The 12,045-nt window shown below is 35.8% G+C and overlaps 1 protein-coding gene across 1 annotated transcript in view; it reads right to left on the bottom strand.

Annotated features, from left to right (window-relative positions):
- Nucleotides 1-12,045, bottom strand: part of LOC128534524 (NACHT, LRR and PYD domains-containing protein 12-like) — a 149,829-nt gene that overhangs the window by 41,994 nt on the left and 95,790 nt on the right. The window contains exon 11 of the mRNA XM_053508978.1: nucleotides 10,347-10,350. Within this exon, the coding sequence (XP_053364953.1) occupies nucleotides 10,347-10,350 (4 nt within the window). The remainder of the gene's footprint in view (nucleotides 1-10,346; nucleotides 10,351-12,045) is intronic.

The raw sequence follows: 12,045 nt of genomic DNA on the forward strand, positions 1-12,045 counted from the left end.
GTCTTAAACATCAAGGTTAAATCACATTGAATAGAAAATCGCGTGTGTACACATTTGGGGCTGAAAAGAAAGAAACTGAAAACAGTGTGTGTTCATGTTTTATTTTTGCATTACCCTTAAAATCAGACACACATGCTCAAGAAACAAAACTTTTACGGAGGTGTGATGATAATGACAATATGATAATGACCTTATTACGCTATATTATGACTGAAATAAAGCTGCTCACATTGCATGTACTTTCACTTTGCAGAAGGCAGCATTTATTTAGTGAGTATATATTTCATTTTTTTTGTACTGTTAACCCAAAAGTTGTTTCTATGCAAACAGTTTGAGTTAATAACACAGATCGTTTTATTGCATTACTTAAACAGTATGAATAGATGAGACAATCACTAGGTGTACTCAATTTTGTAAGTTTAACACACTTAAACTATTAAGTTTTACCTAAGGCCACACCTTAGTTGCTGCTGGTCTGTGCTTGTTTCTTGGAGGATATTGAGAAAATTGTACCTTTTCTTAATTTTACAATTTTACAAGAGTATTTTTTTTCTTTCTGCAATTTACCTTCTCCTGTTTTTAGCTGTTTTTCACAAGTTTGGACTATTTTAAACGACAGTTGAATGCCGTAAAGAAGAGGCAATTTTCTTCGTGAACTTGGTGAGTTGTTTTCTATGATCAAGTATTAAACATAGTTGAAACTTTCGTAGTTAAATATCTTTTTTTTTTACTTGTCTTAAATACAATACACAATTGTACAACAAGTTAAAAAAAGGTTTATTTGTGTAATAAGTAACTTTGCCTGTATGCAAAAATGTGGCTTCACTTTGTCGTCTCCAAATGACATCAATTACACACAAAAGCAGCACATGCATGCACCTGCTTTAAAACAACGTGAGGAGGGATATAGTATTATCAAAAGAGATATCTGTCAAAAAGAAATACATTGCTTGTTATCAGATAATAATGTTTTGACTCAGACATGTTCCTTTTTTCCCCCAAAACAAATAACATATTTATTCATTAAAATATTGGTTTGTGTGTACTAGTACAGTAGGGAGACAGCTGATGATTTAATTTTGTGGTCAGATAGTTTGTCTTACTTAAAACCCCAAGATTAGGGGTTCTGTTTGAGTTTATATACTCTCCTTTATTTCGCAACACTTGCATATCTATTTTTATTGTAGTTTGTTGCATTTCCTAGTTCTGTAAGCCTGAATAACCTGCTTGGAACCTTGGATTACGAGCATAATTTGTTTCAGAACCTAACCCTAACCCTATATTAAGGAGAATTTCCCCCATAAAAAAATAATGAAAATTTCGATTATTCGTTCCACTTTCCAAAAAAAAAAAAAAATTTCCGAATTAACCTTTATTTAAAAATAAACGAATTAACCTGCAGTTTACCTTTGAAAAAAGTAAAAATAAATCCCGACAGATAAGTGTTTCTATTAGCGTATTTGTGCACACGCTGTAAATGTGTGTGTACTGTATTTGTGCACGCACACGCTGTCTATGTGCGTGTGTGTGTGAAGCTAAAGTAAGATAATAGGATGAATGACTCCCTCCTCTCGTCTTACGCAGTAGCCCTCTTTCCTCTCTTATTTAAAATGTAAGATGTGAAATTAAACACAATGAAATTAAATAAACTAATACTCATATCTTATACACACATTTGTGTCTTTTGTAAACTGCATGCCATGGTGGTTCATCTAACAGCCTGACTACCTAATTGACAGACCAGAATTTCTTTATTTTCTAGGTTAATGAGTTATTCATTGATGCGTTCAGCAAGTAAGAAATATAAAGTAAATGTATAAGTAAAATGTTCACAAACTATTTATTTTCTGTTAAAATAGTTGGCCTTGCATACAACATCCAGTGTACCATGTGGCATTAGTAAACTTTATTTCATTTTTAAGCACTCACAACACTTGGTCAAAGTTCACAATGATATGAGACACAACTTGTTTATTTGTATTTAATCATAACCGTAACCTGTTGCAGGCAAGACTCTAAACACAAACTTTGGTTTGTGGTGTAACAGTAATGCCCTTTTGTACAAACACAGTCCAAGCCACGTGCCTCTATGTCAGTTCATCGCTTTAATTCACATTTGGCAGACACTTTAAAATGTGGACCAGATATCCAGCGACTTAACTGCTATAAAAAGTGGACGACCCACCTGTCCTGAGCCACAGCAGGTCAACAATATTACAATGATAAATTAATTCAGAAAACAGTTGTCTCTGAACATTATCTAGCAATCGATTCCTACAAAGTAAATTTGCTGTCGCATTTTAGTGGCAAATAATATTGTACTGGGATACCCAGCATGTGTGTGTGTATGTGTGTGTGTGTGTGTGTGCCACATGCCATTCAACAGTTGTTGTAGATAAATTAACTACTTAACTGGCATTGCCATTCATGCAGCCACTCCCCAACATGGCAGGAAATTTCAAATTTGATCGGAAAGGTTTAAAAAAAACCAACCTTTTTTTTACTTATCTTTTTGCTTGTTGTTACTGCTTATCTTGGGTTCTTCCCAAGTTGCTTCATGCAAATATTGTGATAAAGAAACTACGACAGCATTCAGTGTAAATAACAGCAGAACCAATGAGAACTGTAATATATAGCTTGTGTTGTAAAAGCAGAATGATGTTGACAAAACTATCTTTTGCTGCTTTTTACCTCGGAAAAAGTGAAAAGAAGGTGGCTTAAGTTGATACAGCAAGTTGGATCTCAAATTATAATCATTACAGCCTAATGCCATTACCTCACGTTAATGTTAGCACCAGGTTACCCATCTCTGTTTATAGAGACAGGTAGCAATGTAGCACAACCAGATCGTACCATAACAAACATTATTTGTTTGAATTATTCAGAATGTGCTAGTTCGAAATAGAAATGGAAATGTCTATAATAGTGAACCAAAATGCTATATACAGTACCTGTTATAATCTGCAATTGTTGCTTTGCAGCTTTCCCTAAACAGACAATTATTATTAAAAGTGCTATACAAATAAAATTTTATTGAATTGAATGTGCAACATAGGCAGGAGGCAGGAAGGGCCATGTATGACAAGCCGTTTTAACATTTAATGGCAAAATTTGACTATCCGGAATAAACCTTACAGATATCAACAACATATTTTTGAATAATTGTAATTACATTCTAACGCGTCAAAATGATACACCCAAAAAAATTAACCTGGCTACCTGTTACATGTACTAAAATGTAATATGTGATTTGTACATAATAATTTCATGTTTCCAAGATGAACATGAATAAATTATGTTGTATTTACATGAAATTCAACAACTTAACATTTATTAGATTTAATCATGTTGAGATAAACCATTGTCACTATGAAAACCGGAAATATCAGATCAAACATCGCGAGAAGAGAACACAGCGTGTTGAGAAGACAAACGTTTGGCGGGCGTGTGGAAAAGGTAAGCAGGAATTAATTCCCATCTTTCTAAATAGAAACGAAATACTGAACATAAATGTCACCTGCTGTTTAGCGATGTTTAGTCACGTTATTTTGGTTTAAGCTATTTCTTGTATTTTTAATCACACTTAAAATACCGACGGTTATATGCGCGTGCTTAATCTGCGGTTCGGTTCTGGTTTCGGTCTGTTCTCATAAGTTGTGAAGTGAGAGGAAGAAAGTATAAATATTGTTCATTTGCAAAATTAGGTATCATGAATTTTAATTGAATCTATCTCTGTATTTTTTCACAGGAGTTTGTGAGTGAAAGTGTCCTGTCTGCATCTGACTTCAGGAGTTTCCTGACCAACCGTCTCTAACGGTCATATTTAAAAGTCATAACGTACAGGTAAAGTACAAAACTTTCTGTTGGTGGTAATTTTTTTTTTTTTATGATTAATACTTATTTGTGGTGTTTTATGTTTTGTACATCTTTTCAAATTGAGACTTCATTTGTAAGTTGCTGCTGGTGTAAAATAAAAATCTCCATTTTATCCCGTTTGTCTTATGCTTCCTTCCTTCACAGAATTCTGTTGACCAGGGCTTGAAATTTAAATTTACTTGAGTTGGATCAACTTAATTTACAACTAGAAAAATGTGTTGTACCAACGCTATTCATTTATGTTAATAGTATTAAATTATGTTGGACGCAGCTGTAGTAAATAAGTTAAATTAACCTAATAAAATTAATTTGACTGAACCTAAAAACATTAAGTTGGGCCAACAAAATTGCTTAAGGCTGAAAGAAAGCCATTAAATCAGGTGGAAATTCTTTCCATGATTTAATTATGTTCATTCAACAAGTTATTTTTTTGAGTGTAGTTAGAGATATCTGTAATTCAGTTTTGGATAGTCACAATGAAAGTTAGGGATATCTGCAATTAAGTTTTGAAGAGTCAAAACTGAATTATGGATATCTGCAATGACGTCACTGAAACTGATATTCGACTCTTCAGACATTCTAAATGACAACTACAGATATATATATAACTGAGTTTTGCCTAGGCAGAATTAAAGGTAAAGATATCGTAAATGTCATTTTGACTCGTCAGCATTGCTGTGTCCGACGTTGCTTGTGAAAGGCTTCCCATTGGATATTTGCCAAGCAAACAAATTATTTGAACAGTTAGCAGAAGAAATGGCAGTCGCTGTTGTAGACAAAATAATTAGAAAATGCCATGAAATAAAATGCGTACACAATCAAGGAGTCTGTGGGGAACGAGAGCTTCGTTGTGGGAGAAATTTATGTCGTATTTGAACAGTAAGCCGCTCCCGCCAATATCAAACCTGTCCCGTCCTCCTATTTACCGTAACTTCTGACACAATTACAGATATCTGCAATGTTATTTTGCCTAGTCAAAACTTTATATTCAAGATATCTGTAATTACAATTTGACTAGGCAGAATAAAAGTTAAATATATCTTTTATTTGAGATATCTCTAATCAAAATTCATTTAAAGATATCTATAATTTTATAGCAGATTCTAAATTATGTCTATTCACAATTCCTGTTAGAGATATCTACACTTTCATTCTGACTAGTGACAATACCAGTTCAAGATATCTATATTCCAGTTTTGACTAGTTAAAATAGAATTTAAGATATTTAAAAAGGACATTATAAATATCTTTAATTGAGGGGATTTGATGATATCTTGAATTGGAATTGTGACTAGTCATAATTAAATTGTAGATATCTCTAACAGGAATTATGGATAGTCACAAATTACTTGTAGATATCCACATTTCACAATGTGGATATCTACAACTAAGTTAAAGATATCTGTAAAGGGAAGCTCCATAGATATGAATGGGAAAAGTGACGTCATTCCTCCTAGGAAGAACGACGTTGTGGATATCTGGAATAACCGTTGTTGATAGGAGGAATGCCATTGTGGATATCTGAAATTTACATTTTGCCTAGGAAGAACTGAATTACGGATATCTGTAATACATATCCAGACTTGCCATTAAATGTTTAAACGGCTTGCCATAGGCCTTGCCTTCCAGTAGCTGTAATACAGGTATGTCACTTCATTAAGTCTAAAATTGGTCCAAATAAAACATTTGTTGCATATGTATTAGGGCTGGGAAAATTTTTATGTTAACTCTTTTTATTTTAACATTTGTTTTTCCTTTTCTGAGACTTTACGGCTGGTTTGTTAATCAATCTGCTTTGTATTATTTTTTTTTCTAGGTTGTTAAAATCTTACTTTTTCTATAGCATGTTGGCTTCATGGTACTGTATGCCTAAAGTTGGAAATGATAATGCTGTAAAATAAGTTAGAAAAAATATATATATTTTTAGTAAATTCTATTAACATTAATTTCATAAATACCATGGCCAGTTGGGATTTACATGATGTCACATGTACAAAGTGTGAATTTATAACAAAATGCAAAGAGATGTTTACTTCAACAATGGTTGAAGAAGGACACTGGTTATTTAACATATATCTTTTGAACATGATTACTGTACTTCAAAAACAAGTGACATGGTTGCTGAACACTTTCTAATTGTGTGTGTGTGTGCACAATAACTTAATGAGTGACTGTGCATATTTTATAGTTTTCAATTCAGATGAGTTCAGACACTAAATGTTTAAAAGTAGTAGATGGGAAGTGAAAGCCCAACAGTAGGCCAGGGAGCAGACAAACAGACTAACCCAATCATCTCCTAGCTGCACAGCGTTGTCACTCAGGTTCCACAATTTTGAGTCTGTCTGTTCCCCAAACCAAGCAAAAATGTAGAAAAACTCACTCACTCATTTATCATCCATACCGCTTTATCCTGTATTCAGGGTCACGGGGACCTGGAGCCTATCTCAGGAGGCTTAGGGCACAAGGCGGGGTACACCCTGGACATGGTGCCAATCCATTGCAGAGCACACACACATATGTACTGTATCTACACAGACTCACGCGCTCATTCACACACTACAGGCAATTTGGGAATGCCAAGTAGCCTAATCTACTGTTGGACTGTGGGAGGAAACCGGAATACCTGAAGGAAACCCACCAAGCACGGGGAGAACAAGGAAACATGCACACTGAGACGGGAATCAAACCTGGAGGTACAAGGCGACAGTGCTACAGTAACCACTACACCACCATGCCTGTAGAAAAACTATTACTATTAAATATGGAAAATATATGACATACTGTACATCAGCCATGTCCAATTAGTAGAGGAGGAGGCCGCACAGTTATTTATAATGACGATCTAATTATCTTTGAAAACCATGGACATAATGCATTTGCTGTCCTCTATACTAACATATTGAATGTAGCTGCAAATAATAGGTCTGCCCTGTCAGTTCCATAACATACCTTCAGTTCCCTACTCTGACTTTCTTTGTGAGTTTGTGTATTTCTTCTCAAACTTTTTGTAAATTTTTGTAAACAAAGCATTAATTGTTGGAGACTTTAATATTAATTTTGAGAATCCAAAAGACCCTCTGAGAACAGCATTCATGTCCATTCTGAACTCAGTAGGAGTAAATCAGTGTGGACCAGAACCCGCTCCATAAAGATGGTCACATTCTAGATTTAATACAAAACTCTGGATTAAAATTAGACAATAAAGTGACAATTTCTACAGTCTGAAGCTATCACAGAATATTATTTACTCTCATTTAAAGTGTTTCTTAGTAATAATGTACATCCAGTGCCACGATACCACATTCAATACACAGTACACTCGCGTCAACTACTGCACAGAGCTTTATCAGTAATCTCCCAGAGTTATCGGTTATGATTAGATCATCGTCTGACCACACAGAACTCGATCAGAAGACTGAATGTTTATATTAAACATTTTGTTATACCCTAGATAATATATGAAGGTAAAACAGTAGCAAAACCCGAGAGCTTGCAAATTCGAATGTGAGAACTTGTAAAATTAATATTTGTATTTGTAAGTTGAAATGTATACTCACAGCTGAGTAGAGTTGCAGATTAATAGTGACAAATGTGTAAAGTGTCATTCACATAAACAAAATGACAGGCACAATTGTGTACTACACATTTATCTTTGCGCTTTACTTCAGTTTCGCTGTACAACCACAAGTCGGCACTCACAACCTCTCAGATCTGGCAATACAACCTCAAATCCCGGCGCTCTGACTTTTGCTACTCATTTTGCGATATTCCTGTAACATAACTCACTTGTGCACTTGTAAACGCGGGGGCGGGGCTGGGATGGGAATAAAGTCATTTTATTGGTCGATGCCTCACCGATGAACATTTAATTGGTTGGAGCCAGCCAATGAAGTGGGATGTTTTGTGTGCGATGATGTCACAGACTACACAGATCAGCTCACGCCGTTTCGGTGGTGGTGGGTCGTCTATGCCAACCAATTAAACGACATTGCTGCGCTTTTACTGGTATATAAAATCCAGTAAAACTAATGATATTTCATTAAAATATTTTCCAAGCGTTTAAAAACAAAATAGCTGATACATATGCATACAAATGTTTGCATTGTGGCTGGCGTTGCCCCCGACTCTGCTTTCTAAAGTTCGCGTTTACAAGTGCACAAGTGAGTTTTGCTACAGGAATATCGCAAAATGAGTAGCGAAAGTCAGAGCGCGGGATTTGAGGTTGTACTGCCAGATCTGAGAGGTTGTGAGTGCCGACTTGTGGTTGTACAGCGAAACTGAAGTAAAGCGCAAAGATAAATGTGTAGTACACAATTGTGCCTGTCATTTTGTTTATGTGAATGACACTTTACACATTTGTCACTTTTATTCTGCAACTTCGAATTCAAAACACAGGTGTGCAAATCGATAGATGCAGCTTTTCACATCAGAGCTGTGAGTATAAATTTCAACTTACAAATACAAATATTAATTTTACAAGTTCTCACATTCGAATTTGCAAGCTCTCGGGTTTTGCTACTGTTTTACCTTCATAATAATATATATTTACTTAAAAGAAAAATCTAGCACCCTGGTTCTAGATACATCTAAAATGCACCTTAACACAGACTGCTCGAAAAAAAAACTAAAACATACATTGTGTCAAACTAAATTGGTAGTATTTAACTGTCACACGAGAATGAGACAGACAGAGTCCTTACTAGCTGATGATATAAGCACACCACTCCCGTCTTATCCACATGGCACTGACTCCAAGTGAACTTTTGCATTGATTTTAAAATAATACTTTTAACTTATAAACCATTAAATGGTAGCTTGCCATGCTACCTACAGTAAGTAAACTGCTAGTGTTTTATGATCTGCCATGCCTACTTCAATCAAAGGATGCAGGCTATTATGTGGTACCTTGGATTATAAATACAGGGGGCTAAGCTATTTCTAGCCCTAACGTTATTGAATAGACTTATATTCAAATTTCACAGTCTCAGTCTAAGCTGGAAATGTATTTCCTTAGACAAGCCTTTTTTGAATAGATTTGTCTTATGCAAAGGTGCAGATCTAAAGGACACATGGACATAGAGATTTATGGTGAACTGGTATGTTTGGATGCTATCTTCTCCCACTCTCACTGATCACTTAAGTTTGTAGACAGTGAAGTGACTGGTTGGTTTAATTTTTTAGGAAGCCTCATCAGGGACAAACTGATGGGTATACAGTAGTCTATATTGCAATAATGACCATTGGGCCAGGGGTAGCTCAGTGGTTAAGGCATTGGACTACGGTTCGGAAGATCTCAGGTTCAAACCCCACAACCACCAAGTTGCCACTGTTGGGCCCTTGAGCAAGGCCCTTAACCCTCCATAAGATAAAAATGTAAGTCGCTCTGGATAAGAGCGTCTGCTAAATGCCCAAATGTAAATGTAAATGGTAAAATTACTACACCGGTTAAATTGAATTAAATTAACACTATAATATAGGCCTACTGTTATTTCACTTGTAACTTAAAGTTAGTTGTTAAAAGTAATTCCTGTGCATAGACCTGGTTGTGACACAGCACAACATGATTTGAAACTGTATTTGGCTTTATGGCAAGCTTGAAACTACTGTCATAACACACCATGCAGGATGTGGAAAGTGTACCAATATGAGTTAAAAAAATGTTTTTATGTGTCATAATGTGTTTTTTTTTAAATCTGACTGTGTTTAATTGTGTGTGTGTGTGTGTGTGTGTGTGTGTGTGTATGAGAGAGAAAAAGACACCATGCAAGAGAGATTATGCTGACAAACATAAAATACTGTTTAAACAAGCAAAAAGATGAACTTTGACTCATGTCAGCCACCTCTGCCCATCTACATTTCCAAATAATTTTTAGAAAATGTTATCCTGTCATGGTTGATATATTCCCAATCTGGGAGTAACTGGGGCCATAATGCAGGCACTGTGCTTTAGAAGGAGCCTGTATATTTGCTAATGCTGTGATGAGTACTGTTTAGCAAGCGATTTTAGCTAACATAACACACAAACCCCCATTATTAAATTCCTTTTAGGAAATGTTAGGTTTTTACTGATGTAACCCCATCCTTACCCACACCGTGTGTAGATCTATCTGCCTCTGACACTGGTAGGAAATATGGCAGAAAATGTCAAATTTGATTGAAAACCTTTGAAAGAAAAGTTTGCCATTTTGTTGGTTGATGCTACTCCTTACCTTGGCTTTTTCTGCAGTTATTCTATACTAAAACTGTGATAACGGCACTACAACAGCATTCAGTGTAAGTAACAGCAGAACCAATGATAACTGTATAATTTACATTTGGGCATTTGGCAGATGCTCCTATCCAGAGCGACTTACATTTCTATCTCATTACACATCTGAGCAGTTGAGGGTTAAGGGCCCAACTGTGGCAACTTGGTGGTTGTGGGGTTTGAACCTGGGATCTTCCAAACCATAGTACAATGCCTTAACCACTGAGCTACCCCTGGCCCTGTATAATGTAGCCAAATATAACATACGCCCCTTTTCCATAATGTTGTTTCTCTGCTTTTTGCCGAGGTAAATATTGTTTTTTGGCTCCAAACATCTGGATCTTGGACAAACAGAACCTTCAACACACAGTCAACAAATACTGTACGCCTAACCTTTCAGAGACCTGATTGGTTACTGACACCATCCTCCTGGCTTTAAATAAGATAACTGGTCTTTATCTTCATGATTTCTGAACTGTTTTCTCTGTTGGTGTTGGAACATTTATACTTTACCTGAAAATCACAGACTGATTGATAAATCATGGGCTCTGAATACTCACAAGAAGAACAGGAGAGACTTTCTATTGAAGTTTATAAAAAAGCGTTAGAGGAGCCATGCCTCTTCCCGGACATAGGCATCGATGCGTCTCTGCTGAAATATTCTGGCTTGGACTCTAACTCGGTGTTGCAGGACTACTCTGATGAACTGGTCAGCAGTGTGCCAGGCTACGTTGAAAGCCTGGGATCTAGTTTGGCCTCATTCAATTCTGTCCCGAATGCTGTTGGACTTGGTGCTTTTGTGCTTGCTATGATCATAGAAATTTGCATCAAGAGCAAAACACACACACAACAAAAAGATGATTCATACAGCATGTTTCGACGTGTGTTTGGTGAAGAGAAAGCTTCAGCTGTTCGGGATACGATGTCAGAATATATGAAGCGCCATAAGATGTTCATCTACAAAGAGCAGCGTTTGCAAGAAGAATTACGGAGACTGGAGCAGCAGTTGAGCAATGATCTCACCATCCTTAGAAACTCCCTGCTGCAAGACGGACAGATGAGGACCCGTGGGCTTAAAATCTGGGTTAATGGAGCCTTCTTCCACATCCAGATGATGATCCATGACGCTCGGCTAAAAATCAAGACTGGCCAGCAAGCATCAGACGATGTCTATTCAATCAATACTGCTGCCACATTGTATTTGCATTCTCTTGATACATTGTTAGAGAAATACAAAACTTATAAAATCAGTATTACTGATAAAATTCCAATTTCCGAGTGCGCGGCTGCATTGGGCGTTGCTGCATGCCACACAGCAAATTATGAACTTTATAACACTGAATTACGTTGTGGACATTCCGGATACCCTACATATCCAGATTCTATTTTGATTAAGGGATTTGTTAATCAGATGTTCTTAAAGTATGAGCCAATCTTAAGCTTAAAAAATTATTTTTTAAATATCACAAACAATCTAAACTCTCTCCTCAAACAACATGATACATTTTTTTTGCCAAGAAGAGCCTAACATCATTTCTCATGTTAGTTTGTCTTCATTTAACTCATTCAGTATAAACATCACTTTCCTGCTACATAACTCAGGTATAGGGAAACATAATGTTAAGGGGAAACATTTTTATATATACTTTGTTAGATTGTAATCTGCTTTGTAAGCTGACATGATCAAGTGGAGTATTTTGTCATGCATTAATTATTTAAGGAACGATTGATTGAATCATTTAATATTTTATGGAAGCTTCGTCAACAACTAACAGTAAAGAGGATTGACTTTTACCTTCTTCTCTACATGTGTATTTAATTGATTTCAATAATATTCAATAATATTCAACTTTTTTGTGACTAGGCAAAGTACATGTAGCTACCATCTATTTTTTTTTATGATTATTCTTGTGCAGAGACTT

This window comes from Clarias gariepinus, chromosome 12 (genome assembly GCF_024256425.1).
Source record: "Clarias gariepinus isolate MV-2021 ecotype Netherlands chromosome 12, CGAR_prim_01v2, whole genome shotgun sequence".
Lineage (NCBI taxonomy): Eukaryota > Metazoa > Chordata > Actinopteri > Siluriformes > Clariidae > Clarias > Clarias gariepinus.